This window comes from Apodemus sylvaticus, chromosome 8 (assembly GCF_947179515.1).
Source record: "Apodemus sylvaticus chromosome 8, mApoSyl1.1, whole genome shotgun sequence".
NCBI lineage: Eukaryota > Metazoa > Chordata > Mammalia > Rodentia > Muridae > Apodemus > Apodemus sylvaticus.
Genome location: NC_067479.1, coordinates 60,555,202 through 60,570,012, shown reverse-complemented (window position 1 = coordinate 60,570,012; position 14,811 = coordinate 60,555,202). Strand labels below are relative to the sequence as shown.

Genomic DNA, 14,811 nt, shown 5'->3' with positions numbered 1-14,811 from the left:
CCCTAGGCAGCCAAGGTACCCAGTCTGTATACAAAGACGTCTGCTCTGTGAGCTCCACTCTCTCTCCTGAGACAATCCTAAACACACTACACGTTACATGCCATGATCTGCAACTCAGGTAGTTTCCTCCAACACACAAGCCTCAGAACCATCCAGAATCTTCTGCTTTGGATGATGAGTAGATTTAACCTTCTTATGCAGAAGTTGGCCTCCCTGCTCATACCTGAAGCCCTGCCCTTTACCATGTCTAATTCAGATATGGAACAGAAACCACAAATAAAATCACAGAGCCGAGGTATCAGAGAGCAGTGCCAGGATCTTCTGGAGATGCCCAGATGCCTAAGTCGTCCTCAGTGGCGTCCGTCAGAGTGACAGCTGACTCACGGGAATCTGCGGTTAGGCCACTGGAGTTTCAGAATCTCTAGAAGCTCAGGATAAGTCTATACAATGCCCAAGAGAAAATGTCAGCCCCCGTGAAGTCCAAATGGTGTCTTCTCTGTCCATTCAGAGTGAGCCAGACAGCTGCGCCCACTTCCGCTGGTGGAAGCGTGCCTTGTGTGCCTTAAGCGCCTTCTTCCCCTGACCAGGCCTCCTCCCTCCTCCCAGCTCATTCCAGCAGATTTTAGATTTGTGCTTGCTTCCTCAGCCCCCAGCCACGCTCAGTGACATGGTGAAACTTTCTTCCCAGAACACCCTCCACATCCCATCCTCCTCCACACCCCCACATCTGAGAACCTCTTATGTCATGTCTTTCATGTCTAAAAACAAACAAAAAACTATCTAGTCCCTAAACACCTATATCTCTCATGATTCACAGCCAAGCTCTTCTTTTGTCCTAGCTGAGACTGGCCTTGAACCCACTGTGTGTGTGTGTGTGTGTGTGTGTGTGTGTGTGTGTGTGTGTGTGTGTGTATTGCAGAGGATGACCTTGAACTTCTTGTCCTCCTCCCCAGACGCCAGAGAGCTGAGATTACAGAAGTGTGCCACAAGGCCTGACTTTTCAGCCTCCCCTTTAATGGTCTAGACATCACAGCATCTCTGGGCACTGCATTCTACACCTAAACAATCATCCACTTTTGAACTTTTTGACTCTTGATGCCGACACAATAATCATTTTTCTGCCTGCACACAGTAGGCACTTAACAAACGTGTGCAAAGACCACTCAGTGCCCTTAACATTCAACTAATTAAAGAGCAGAGAGCTGGAGCTTTCTCTCAAGTTATCCAAATCCATCTGCCTCTCCTCCCGTCATCACCCAGTCAAGCTTCTCTCTTCTCCAAGCACACGGCCCTCAAGGCCAAACCCTTCTCAGTCAGGAATGTGTCTCCCTTCCTCTCCACAGTCCTCGCAAAGGCTTATCACTGGATACTATTCCACAACACCCTCTTTGCCCAGACACTCAAGACTGGCTCCAGGGAGCTGCCCCCTCCTGCCTCAGGAATGTCACAAAGAAGTGGCTGTTCGGTGAGAGGGTGTTGGGAAGCCACAGCCACAGCTGCCTCCCATCCAGACTCCATAACAGTCTCCAAGCAGGAGGAAGGCTGCTAGAACTGGGGGGCAAGCATGCCCAGAAGGGAACCCCTAAAAGAAAGTGCCAGGAGAGGAACGCAGCCTTCCTGACCTATTGGAAGCTCTCCCAGTAAAAGCTTATACAAGCTCACTGGGCATGTACCTCCAAATGGAAAAAGACCTCATAAAGCTAAGGCCAGCTGTTAGCAGCTCCTCAGGCCCATCTGAGATGCAGCGGCAGAGCTGGGCCAGCAGTGGCTCTTGTAGAAACTTCCAACAAATCTGGTGAAATCTGACCCCTGATCCAGCCCGGCCTGAGAATCCTGCTGCCCACTGCCCACCTGGGCATATGGCACCTGCAGCCCCCAGGGTATACAAACTTTGTTACCATAAAAAAAATTCAGAAGAGCAATGGTGCTCGAAGGAGAAATTAACAGCTCAGCTACCTGGGAAATCTGCATTCCCAGAATGCCCTGGAATTTGCCATCCTTCATCCTGTCACTGAATCTGCAGCTCCATCCTGGCTTTGGGAATCTGACTGAAGGAGGCTTGTTCTAGAAACAGATGGGCTTCATCTAAGACCAGACTGCTTGACAAGGGCTGGGTTCCCTGCCCTCTGCTACTGTAGCAAAAGCCTTCAGCCTCAGGAGACCCCAGGATGGGTCAGAGCTTCCAAGATCACTGCAGACCTTCCTTAGACCATCGCAGAGTAAGAAAGTAAGAACTCCTCGCCAGCCCAAGCTGGAGTCACGCAGAGACCTGGAAAGAGTGAGCCCCAACTGTGGATTCCTTCTCACTTTTCTCTAGTCACAGAATTTTTAAAATTTTTATTTGTGTGTGTGAGTGTGAGTGTGTGTGTGTGTGTGTGTGTGTGTGTGTGTCTGTGTGTGTGTGTGTGTGTGAATATGGAGACATGAGTGTGGATAGCTAGCAGAGGCTACAAGAGAATGTAAGATCCCCATGGAGTTACATGTGGTTGTGAGGAATCCAATGTGGGTGCTAGGAACTGAACTCTGTCTGGTCTTCTGCAAAAGCAAGAATTTTTATCTGCTGAGCAATGTCTCCAGCTCCTGCTCTGCTCCAATTAAACCTCCTGAGGGAGTCAGAGGTCCTTACATGCTTTTATTTCTAATTTTTTAGTTCCACAAATTAGGAAAGGACCCATTGTATCCAAGGCCTCCACTTTCAGGAGAGTGTGGTTCAGACACTGGTCTCTGTACCCCCCAACACACACACACACACACCGCGCGCGCGCGCACATTCACACACACACACATTCACACACACATATGCACATTCACACACACGTGAGCAGTGGTTCAGTGCCTTGCCAGAGGCTCCTCTTCCTATAAACCCCATGCTGGAGGGAGCCTCGGACTGGCTTGCAGAGCTCAGGGAGACCACAGACACCAGTGAGCTGCCGTGTGCCAGCAATCATTACCACTAATAATAATAAACCACGAACGGCTTAATTGGCCTTTTATCCTTCTCTAAACACAGTGCTGATGCTTTCTTGGCGGCTGTTGTAGTTTCATGAGTCTCTTCTCCAGGGAAATCTAAACTGAAGGATGTGACCCCAAGCCAGACTCTGGCAGGCGCAGCAGTCAGGCCAGGAATGCAGGGGCTGGGCGGGAATGGGAGGATGGTGTTTACTCACAACCAGCCCCGGGGCCGAGCACATTCATGCAGAATAACTGCAAGCTGGGGTTTGGAAATGTTTGACAGCTTCAGGCTCCGACAGTCTGCCATTTCCCATGAACGAGAAGCAAGACAAATCCCAAGCAAGAACAATGAAAAATCAGGTGAAGGGAACTCAATACACAGCCACTGAAGCCCAGGGAAATGACAGACAGACAGACCCACATCACCGGGTCTTTCTCTTAAAGTGCTTGGGCCACAACCCCAACTGCCTAAGATCTATGCAGTGAGGCTTTGATAGCAAGGATGGTTCCATTCTATAGCAACAACCTGTGTGTGTGTGTGTGTGTGTGTGTGTGTATGCATGCATGCATGGATAAGCGTGCAGGTGTCCATGTATGTGCACACAATGCATGGCATAGGGAGTTGCACATATAGAAGACAGTGTATCTCATTAGCCTGGATCTCTCTAAGTAGGCTAGACTGGCTGGCCAGTGAGCCCAGAGACCGCCATGTCAACACTTGGATTAGAGGCATGCACCACCACACACAACTTCCTTTACGTGGATTCTGAGAAACAAATTCAGGTCCCTGTGCTTGTTTGCCAACTCTATCTCCCTAGCCCTGTTTTTGTTTGGTTTTTATTTTGTTTCTTTATTTGTTTGTTGAGTTAGGATCATGCTACTCTATAGCCCAGCCTGACCTTAAACTAACAACCCTACCTTTACACCTCTTTTAACTTACCTTAGAGTTATCCTTCACAGTCTCCTGATCATATTTCTCCTGCTACGAATCCCTACCCCTGGGCTGGCATCACAGGCATATACCATCTCATGGAATAAGAAACAAAATATTCAGGATATGTTTTTCTGAAGTTTCTAGACTTGATTCTCTTCTCTCTCTCTCTCTCTCTCTCTCTCTCTCTCTCTCTCTCTCTCTCTCTCTCTCTCTCTCTCTCTCTCTCTCTCTCTTTTTGGTTTTTTTCGAGACCGGGTTTCTCTGTGTAGCCCTGGCTGTCCTGGAACTCACTTTGTAGACCAGCCTGGCCTGGAACTCAGAAATTCGCCTGCCTCTGCCTGCCAAATGCTGGGATTACAGGAGTGCGCCACCACTGCCCTGCTGCTTCTTCTTATAGTAAAGAAAACATGTCGTCTACACCACAATGATGTAATGAAATACACAAAATGCCACTGGGGGCCCAAAGTCAGATATTTCTATGAGACAAGGCTCTGAGTGTTGTATTTGATGCCATAGACCATTCCTAAAAATCAAATTAACAGACAGAAGAATGACACTGGTTGGTTGCCTTTAGTGGTGCCAGACAAAACTGGCTGGAAAGAATTAATTTAGGGATTCACACTCCCAGGTCGGGCACCAGTTTTCTGTCTGTCCTGAAAGAGTGGTGTATGAAGTACAGACACAGAGTACAGGTGACTGAAAATAAAACCCAGGATCTTATCCTACCAGGCTGAATTACAATGCAATCTGAATTCTCAACCTCTGAGACACATGCTGTTCAAATAGGGGAAACTAAGAAGTGCTTCTGTCTCCACACAGCCTTCAGATGTGAGGGGCACCATCATCTGTCACCTAGTCTCCAGGCTACTGGCCCTCCCTAAAGAGTTCATACTCCAGCTGCGATACCGCATGAGCCAATGCCTTGAAATAAATCCACCTCTGTCTGACCGTCCCCTCCCCATTCTTCAATGGGCTGTTTCTCTGTCTAATGGGCTCTGCTGGGAGTTTATGACATTCACAGCCCAACCCATGCCACCCTCAATCTCAAGTCTGGTTCAAGATTACTGTGTTCAATTAGTTTAACCCTACAACCTCATCCCCAAGGTGAAGTAATCTTCATATACGACATGACCATGGGATTTTCATGATGGTCAACATCCCATTGACGTGTAGGTCAACAGAAGTCTTATCCTGGATTTGGATTTAGTATCCCTCAGCAACCAATGGCTGTTTGAATGTGGCTGTCCCTTGGTTTTAAGGGTAGGGAAGAGAGAGTCCATGGGTGATATCAACAAGTACTGCCCATAGGTTAGCATTCCCTCAGGAAAGCATTCATAGCCACACAGGGCTCCTTGCTTGAACAAACCGCAGCCTAGGGAAGGGTGGAGGAAGAAGTCCCCTCCCTGGACACACAGGACAAACAGATGGTAGGTGTCTGGAACCATGCCTGTTTCTTCCCACAAGCTGGATGATTGGGAACAACATGTTCAGTTTCTGCATTTTAATTTCTCTTCTGTAGCATGAGCTTAGCAAATCAACCACTGTCTAAATTTTTCTTAAGAATAAAACCCAACAAGACAGGACTGGATGGCGCAGGCCTGTAATTCTTGCTATTTGGGATACTGAGACGGGAGAATTACAAGTTCATAGCCAGCCTGGGCAACATAGAGACCTTGTCCCAAAATACAAAGTAAGATGAAATAACAGGATAGAGTACAGAGAAAGAACAATGGCCTAGCATGTATAAGGCCCTGGGTTCAAATCCTAGTAATGTATTAAAAATAAAAGAGAAAATAAGAAAGTCCAGAAAAAAAAATAAAATAAGGCTAATGTATTCCAGTCTTGGCTGTGTTTCATTTCTCTCTCTCTCTGCACAGTGAGGTTGGTAAAGTGGTGTGCTGTTGCATGGCACAGATCCAGGTAGACATGGGTCACTCGGAAAAGCCAGGCTGCCACTGTGCTGGGTCTAGCTGGCACGCAGCTATAGTCCTCACAGGCAGCTCAGCCATAGTTTTATGTCCATCCCATTTCTCTATTTACCCTAATGTCTCCCACCTTGGACAAAGGACCAAAGGATCCGTGGGTGGGTAAGGAGAGTTAATGCACATGGAGAGAAGGGTTGGCCAGTGTTTACTAAGAGTATAACTGTTGTTCTGAGTCCTTCCCACAGCCTGAGCCTCACGGGCTCTCTATTCTGAACTCTAGGACCACAATAGCACTGACCACTCCTCTCGGACCCTCTGCTCCCACCTCATCCTCCTTCCAAGGGCAGATGCTGGAGTCAAGACCACTTTTTGCTCCTGGCACTGAGGTCTGAAGCATCACACTGGAAAAAACACATGGATATCCTTGCCTTGGCTTGGCATACCGAACACACTCTGGGTTAAACCACCACTCTTCATCCCTCAGTGGCAAGGATGACTGGCTACTGGGCACATCATCTCATTTAAATACACACACACACACACACACACACCCCATGAGAAGAGTAACTACCACTACCTTCCCTTTGTAAGCAGGAAACAGATTAGTGACTGTAAGTCACGAGACCAAACCTTCATAAACAGGGTCTGGTCCTAAACTGTGTTACCAATCCCAGGGAACAAACCCTAATACAGCTTGTTACTGTTTGCTTCTTGATTGTTTGAGAATACCTGTTTCTTATTACCTGCGCCTATGCTGGAGGGTCAGGCTCCAGTTCTACCTGAACTAAGTCCCAACCCGTACAGAAGAACAAGAACTTCCTCTACTAAAATAACCTCCAAGAGGAAAGGTGAGTTGGTCAAATGTTAACCCAGAGCTTTGGAGCCTGAAGTTAGATATCCAGTCGTCAAGCTTAGCTCTACTCTTCCCAAGCTCTTGAGCTACAGAGGAAAACAAAAGATGAAGGCTGCTTGCCCAGGCTGCATCCTGAGGATGTTTGGAAATCCCAGCCGTCGGCAAGAGCCTCCCCAGCTCTCTAGAGGGCTAGAGCCATCTGCTGCTGCTCTTGTTAGCACTGGAAGGCAGTGGAATTCCCCAATAACTTTGAAGGATGACAGAGCAACATTGGGAAGCATGGTGTGGGCACAGCTGGATTCACGCACGGAAGGTTCTGGAACAGAACTGCCTGAACTGCTTCGCTTTCTGGGCAGACTCAAAAGTTAGCTCCAGTTCCTGAGGCAGCACGCCCGAGTGAAAATGTATGCCACACAAGCACGGGTTAGCCCCACCCTTCAGGGATGACCAGAGGCTTGGGAGAGAGCACGGGAGTTGCTGAGAGCACCCCGGTGTGGTCTATCAAGGGGCTGACACCCTCCCTCTGCCAAGGTGAGCCTAGGATAGTTCACACTTTGGACAGGAAGGCCATGGGAATCCAAAGCCATGTGACTGTCTACCTTAACTAACTCCTTAATATCACGTGGGTGCTGAATGACCAGCAAAATACACAAAACTAGCTGCCCACCATGGTCCCCATCTTCAGACACTGAGCCACCATGCCCATGCTACATGGAAACAGTAGTACCAGGAAAGGCGTTCAGTGCTGAAGCTGAGCACACAGCCACCTTAAAAGTGTGCCTGGGTGAGAAAGGACCACAGACTTCAGTCACCACCTACAGGGTCTCTCCTCAGAAAATAACACGAAGCAAATTCTGGATGCCTTTCTCAAAAGGGCTTGGTGGTACACACCTGTGCTCCCAGTACCCAGGAGGTGGAGGCAGGGGGTTCAAAAGCCCCATGGTGAGCCACACAGTGAGTTCCAGGCCAGCCTGGGCTACATAAGACCATGTCTCAAAATATCAAAATGCTGTTGCTACTACGATTACTAAATAAAAGGCAGTTTCTTCAAGCATCCAGGAGAGGGCAGGCTCTCAAAAATTATTAGCAAGTGATCAAATTGAGCTCCAGAAAGCTCCAAAAAGCAAGGGCCAGGAATCATGGGATCGGTCTGGAAACCATTGCCTCTTGGGACAGGCTGATAGAGTAGTCATTGAACAATTCCTTCTGGAGTTTGTACCAAGTCACCCATCAGGGGAAGCACCCCACGGCCCTTACTGATTCACATAAATCATGTAGCAAAGTAGAAACAGCTATACCGGCCAAATAGCAGAGGCAGAGGCAGAGGCAGAGGAGGCAGAGGCAGAGGAGGCAGAGGCAGAGGCTGAGGCAGAGGCTGAGGCAGAGGCAGAGGAGGCAGAGGCAGAGGCAGAGGAGGCAGAGGCAGAGGAGGCAGAGGCAGAGGCTGAGGCAGAGGCAGAGGAGGCAGAGTGAACATGGGGGACAAGCAGGTAAATGGAGGCACTCTCGATGGAAAGATACACGCAGGTCGTGGAGACAAGAAGGAAGATAGAGATGCCTATGCACTGCTCACTTCAGATCAGGCTAAGGTCCCCATAAGGGTCAATGCTATGGTTTCCAGCTCTACAGACTGTGCCTAAGCATAAAGCAAGCAGTGTGATTAGCCAACTGGTACAGTGCAGCAGGTGGCAATGGAGCTTCTTGTGCATAATGAATAAGGTGTTCCACAGAACATCCCTGAGGGAAAGTGCTGGAAGCTACACTTAGCAAATTAGTTTCCAGGGAGAACCAGCTTCGGTGTACATCCACAGTATACCAGCAACTAGTAATTTGAGGTGAATAAACACATGTGTCCCACACAAGCCTCTCACTGATTCCCGGAAGAAATCCCCGCCCAAGGTGAAAGGAAGACACACTTTGCACAATAGCATTCCCCAGGGGGCTCTGCCGCCAGAGAAAAGTGATGCAACGCATGCATTGTAACTAGTTTGTAAAATCAACTTATAGAGAGAGGAGGATACCTGGCCACGTGGCCTTGGCTTTAAATAGATACGAACAAGGCCACGGCCACGGAACAAAGGGAGGAAACCAGAGCTGCCCGCTCTGCTGGGCTGCAATTAGGTTAATGCTGGAACATGATCAAAGTGGCCCAGTTGGCATGAGGGTCGGAAAAAGAGCCTCCTCCGGGAGCGGCCGCCTTCCCTCCACCTGCCCTCCTCATGTCGGAAAGGCCCACGAGGCTCACCCTTCTTCCGCGCCTGGGCGATGACTTCAGCCGCACTCTTGCTCATCACTTTGGTGACATACAGGGGGCAGTTGGTCTGATTGGCAATGGTGATGGACCGGTTCACAGCTTCAGCCTCGACCTATGGGAGGGCAGAGAAGCATGAAAGCCCCGCCCACCCTCATGCCCATCTTTGTCCTTTTTCACCAACAGAGACAAATGGGTTCCCAAGGCTCTTTCCTAAGTGGCAGCCCGGACAGAGATCCGCAGGCTCCACCTAGTCCCAGAGTCTAGTAACTCTGCACTAGAACCTAGCCAAGTGGTTTGTAACCACCCTGGGTGCATACTGGCAGGAAACAAGATATTCTGAAGATAACTTATGTCACTCCCTTTAGTTATCAAAGTACTAAAACAATGGGCTCTAAGAAATTAAGGTTTTCTGAGGAGAAATTTCACAGAAATTTCTGAAGCTGGGCACCTGCCAGAGGAGAAACGTGTCTCCAGGAAAGACGGTTCACACAGTTCTGAGTACACAGAACACCTTCCAGGATGGCCGAGGCCAAGGCAGCGGTGGGTGGGAGGAGCCACACCATGACATGGACTGTTTGGCTAAGCATGCTTTGTGCCTCCTATCTAAAAATCTTGTATTAGTTCGTTCTTTTTAACTACGCGTCTGTCTGTGGGTGGGTCTGTTCACATGCATGCTGGTGCCCTTGGAGATCAGAGGCATTGGCTATTCCCAGAGATGGAGTTGCAGGCGGCTGTGAGCAGCCTGACATAATGCTAAGAACCAAACCTGGGTCCTTTGCACGAGCAAAATGTGAGTGCTCCTGGTGCACTCTTAGCCACTGAGCTACATCTCCAAGCCATTAAAACTCCAGGCTGGCCGGGGACTCCTGATCACGTTTCTTCATCTCTTCACCACAGCGCACCAGTGCACCACCGTGACCAGCAGCCCACTAGTTAAACCTAAACCTTATGTCGGGACTCTGAGGCTGGGCTTAGGAAGCCGCTGGATCTCTGTTCCTCTTCCTACTCTAACTACACTGAACCAATCTCCTTTTTCCACTGTTGGCCGCTGCTTGGTTTTCTAATTAGCCTGGGAACGGTCAAGCCAACCTTGTTAAGGCTGCCAAGGTCCAGTCTTGTTAGGGGCAACGACTCTGGTAAGCCCTCACTCTGGTAACAATTTCACTTGCTCACATTTGAGAAGACCCAGACCCTGGCTGATCTCAATGTGGATATTCATTCATTCTGCTCTCATGATCCTGAGTGAAGACATTCATGGTTCGTGACTCTGGAGCCGAGTGAGACGGATACTCATGAGCCAGCATCACCCACAAAAACAAAACAAGCTTCACAGGGCTCGGGGACGGAGCAGGGCTGCACCACGTTCCCCCAAGAGTGTGTCTGGCCAGCCACAGCCTGGCACGACATGAAGTCCAGCACAGATGAAGAACTATCCAAATCGGACATCTGGCTCTTCACATCTGAGCCTCAGGGATGGAATCTCAGATCCCACGCCAGGTCTACTGAATACACAACCAGGAAAGCCGGTACATCGTATGTACAGCAGCGAGTGTTCACCGTAACAGAAGAAACTGATTCAAACGAGATTCCCAAAAGGCCACTGCCAAGTCCTAAAAAAAACATTGTGGTGTAAACTCTTAAAAGTAAGAAGGGAGATAGTCTTACTCTTCCTCGACCTACCATATTACCCCGCTCCCAACATCCCTAAGCAGAGACGCAAAGCTCATTGCTGTACACATAAACATCTTGTTACTGTAACTTTAAAAGCCAGGCTGTGACTTTTCAGGAGACAGCTGCACTCCTACACTTGCCTTGGCTAGTCCAGTTTCCACTGGAGCCTGGCAGGGCTGGGGTCTGCCACCGCGCTCAACGCCCATCCCAGTGAGGGAGACGAGCCTTCATTCACACCCAGCTTCTGGGCATCAACTACAGGAAGAGAGTCTACAAATCTACAGGAAAGCAACCGGCTCTCCGAAAACACTCAGCAAACACTCAAATGTTTCCCATTCCAGGGATAGCTGAGGGGAGCCTCCCCTCTGCTCCCTGCCCTCCTTCTCCTCCCTGGGGCCTCCTGCTGGGCTGTCAGCTCAGAAGTCTCTGAAGTGTGAATGAAAAGGACTCCAAGATGCTCACCACCTCACAGGGATGCCAGAAACAGCCCTACTGATGTCCCAGCACAGACCCTTCACAAAAGGACAGACACACTATAAATAAAGTCTGGGAGCTACAGGCCTGTCCTCAGTAGAGCGGAGTGTGCAGTGCCTCCAATTAAGAAGCCAAATGGGACTTGCTGCCACTGAGACTCCTGAGGAAGGATCCCCATCCCAGGGGTCTGTCTGGATTTGCATACACTGAGAATGGAATTCAGGCTCCATCTGGCCCCACAGAGTGGCCTGAATTGGACAGAGGCCAAACTAAAACACCAGCGCTCTGGAAGAGGAGAGCATTTAAACCTCACTCTCCACTCTCCAGCAGAACAGTCCAGCCCCTGATACTCAACAGATACTCGCTGAGCCATGACAAAAATCTCTTTAAGTCTTCTAGAAGGGGTGTAATCGTTTAAAAATGAAACCTCTTCTCATTAGGGAAATCTTGAACATCTGGGAGGTTGTCAATGTGATTTTGTAGATGGAGCAGAAGAGCAAACATCACAGGGAAATGACCTATTCAAGGACCCGTAGCAGAGTCCAGACAATCTCTGGACAAGCCCCTCCCACCTTGGCAACCTACACTCCTCGGTCATATATCCTGTGAGGCCCAGCTGGGCAGGTCTTCTGTCCACGATGGCTTGGCTGTACAGAACTGAAAGTCCACTTTCTTCTATGGCCCCAGGCGCTAACAGCTGCCCTGGGGCAGTCACATTCTGGCCTCCATATATACTTCCTGTCTGCCACTTTGTCACCAGCTCAGTGAAAGCTTCAGAGAGCACCATCCCCCGCTTGTCCCACTGCCACATGTGACCAGGTACTGCTGTGACCAAAACATGTGCTTCTCACCCTGTGCCACCTCGGACGGGTGATCCCGAGAACCCGACATCCTTACCCGGCTCCCTTTTCCCAGCTTCTTAGTTAAGAAGCTGAGGAAATCCTACTGCGAGGCCCACGTGGTAGGCTGCAAAGAGATGCACACTGTGTGCAGAAAAGCTGCCGACAAAGTTCAAACACAAGCCGGCCATTGAGGCGCTACAGATGGATGAGACCCTGACACTACACAAACTGAAATCCTTATTTAGTGTTGTCGCCTGTGTGCTGGTGGTTTCTTCCTAAGTGGGCTGAACAGCCAAGTCCATTCAGAATGGGTCCATGTTTGATCCTCTGTGTCACCCCCCCCCCCAAGAGTTTAACACACAAAAGACTCAGCTTCACAGATGAAACAACCATCACCAGGAAGAACAGTGAAGGTGAAGGGCCCGGTGTCCTAAGTATTCTTCCTTCCTTCCTCCCTTCCCTTCTCCCACCCTTTCTCTCTCCCTCCATCCCTCTCACCCACTGGACTGACATAGGGTTAAATTACTCAGAACTTTATCAAACTCAGTGCCCGACGTAAGTTAGGCTCCTCCAAATCACCCGAAAAGCCTCCTCCTGAGCCCTGCTGAGCTTGGGGATGTCCATAACTGGTCACTCAGCATTCTGATTCTGTGAGACAATGGCCAAAGAGAAGGCCCCTGGGCTGAGCCACATACAGATGGGTGTAACTTTTCTGCTTAGCGGGTCAATCAGAACAGTGGCTCCCTGGCAGCCATCTCCTGGTAGACACATGGGCACCCTTCCTGTTTGCATGTTTTGTTCTGCCAAGCTCTGGGACCTGGTGGCCCCACCTCCTTCACAGACCACTTACCAAACATCCCCCTCTGGCCTGTTTTTGGAAGGGACACCTTCAATGCTGAACCTCCATCCGCCCAGATCCCTGAGGGTCTCCCCTTGCCTGAAATACATCATTACAGTCTAGAATGTTCCTCGCAGAATTTCTCTATCATCGTCTCCCCTCAGAGTTGTAAGACTGCCGTTCAACAGACCTTTACCTTTCCTGAAGGACCAGCCTCTGAAAAGCACGTAAGGTTAACATTCTTGTGGTGGAAACTCTGACTCCCAATATACGATACCTGCAGCCTTCTGACCTACAGGCTCCACAGTCCAGTGTGCTAACCTTGAGCTTCTCAGCCCGGACTAATCCTCTTACTGTTTGCAATGGTGCTGTCCACTAGGCCCTGCTAAATGTGCGGCACTCAGCAACGGCTCATCATATGCGTTTTAGAGATACAAAAGAACTCTGTGGTTCCATCCTATGTTTTGGGACCTGACAGTATTCTGGTGGGCATACACGTGCACACGCATTTCTTTGAAGGACCAGTGTGCCTCCAAAAAGCTCCACTTTCAACAGGTATGGGGGGGTGGAGGAGAGGGGGTCCTACACGGAATCTAAGAGACATCAAGTCACACATCCCAGTCCCAGATGCTTACCTCCTCTGGCCGGCTCAGCACATGTCCCTCGGGGCCCGTGATGCCCAGATCCAGGATCCTCTGCTGTTCCTGCAATGTGTATAGAAAGCCAAGTGGTCAGAGAAGGTGGGTTTCAGGTGGCTGATGCCAAGAGACCTGGGCAAAAAGCTCACTAGCAAGGAGTTCAGTGGGCCCTGCTGGATACCCAGTGTCGTGCCAGACCTCAGAAAGAGAAGGGGTCACTGTACTAATCCCAATCCCATTTGAGCAGGACAGATTCTCTAGAGCCCCTCAACATGGTCAGCAGAAGCCAAGCCACTCCTGGCCCACAGCACAGTATATGATGATATCCAGGCGTGACTAAGGTGTTCCTTGACTCCATCCAGAGCAGCTACACTGCAGTGCCAAGAGCAGGGGCTCTTCTATAATAGGGACCAGCAGTATGCCTTACCAAACACTAGCAGAAGCTCCCTGAAAGAGCCCTAGTACCAGACCAGAAGGCCCTCTGGATTTCCACACTGGTGTTCAGCTTCCAAAGACATCCTACATTCTTGAGCTTGCTTTCCAGGGAGATGAAGAAAATGCGAAAGGAAGGGTCCCTTACCTCTGCGATGATGTCACCGTTCTCTGCGTGGACTTGAGCTATGGCACCAATATCCCGGATCACGCTCAGCACTTCATAGATCTGAGGAAGACGGAAACAAGCTCAGAGACCCGAATCTGCATCTTCCTGGTCAAAGGAAATCCTCCAGGTAGGGGAGAAATGGCACCCAGACTGCTCGGGCAGGCTGGGCTTGGCAATATGTCCAAGGGGACTGCTTCTGGCCACTCTAGAGACTCATAGAGGCAGACAAACCAAAAAGACAGGAGTGAGGTGTGAAATGCGGGGGATGACACCCAGCTCTGCACCAGGTGTGACCAAGGCTCTCAGCACTACCACTAAGCCACACAGTGTCCTGATTAGAGGTTACGGTTTAACGCCAGAGGCTGGAGGGGCAAGACCCCATCAAAGGCCAATTTCATCAAACCCCAAACCTGCTATCTAGGTCCCATTAAGCTATGAGTGAGCTATACAGACATAGAAGGATGTTCCTCCAGATGGCAGCTGTGACCAGACCAAACAGAAGGTCAGGAGCCTACTCAGAAAGGCTGACTTCTTACCTGGGAATCCGTCAGCTGGAATCGATCTTTGAAAGCCATGTACACGAGGAAGGAGTTTACCCCTGGTGACAGACAGAGAAGAGAAACAGACACATGACTTCTAGTACACAAACCCAAAGCAAACAATCTAGAAGGAAGACAGTGATAATGCTTTTCATACAAGTGTGTGCATCTGTGCACATCTGTGCAGAGAAGCAGGTGTAAGAGAGAAGGAGATGGACACCATGAGGACAACAGCACAGCCACATGCCCGTCATCCCAGCTACTGAAATGGGAGGATCACATGTTCAAGG

General features: G+C 49.7%; 1 protein-coding gene across 2 annotated transcripts in view; it reads right to left on the bottom strand.

The window, feature by feature from the left end:
- Dpysl2 (dihydropyrimidinase like 2) overlaps positions 1–14,811 on the bottom strand; it is a 107,162-nt gene that overhangs the window by 12,462 nt on the left and 79,889 nt on the right. For both annotated transcript variants that reach the window (XM_052191125.1, XM_052191127.1), the window contains exons 5-8: positions 14,519–14,580; positions 13,962–14,042; positions 13,379–13,447; positions 8,910–9,030 (exon numbers count right to left, since the gene is read on the bottom strand). In XM_052191125.1, the coding sequence (XP_052047085.1) occupies positions 8,910–9,030; positions 13,379–13,447; positions 13,962–14,042; positions 14,519–14,580 (333 nt within the window). The remainder of the gene's footprint in view (positions 1–8,909; positions 9,031–13,378; positions 13,448–13,961; positions 14,043–14,518; positions 14,581–14,811) is intronic.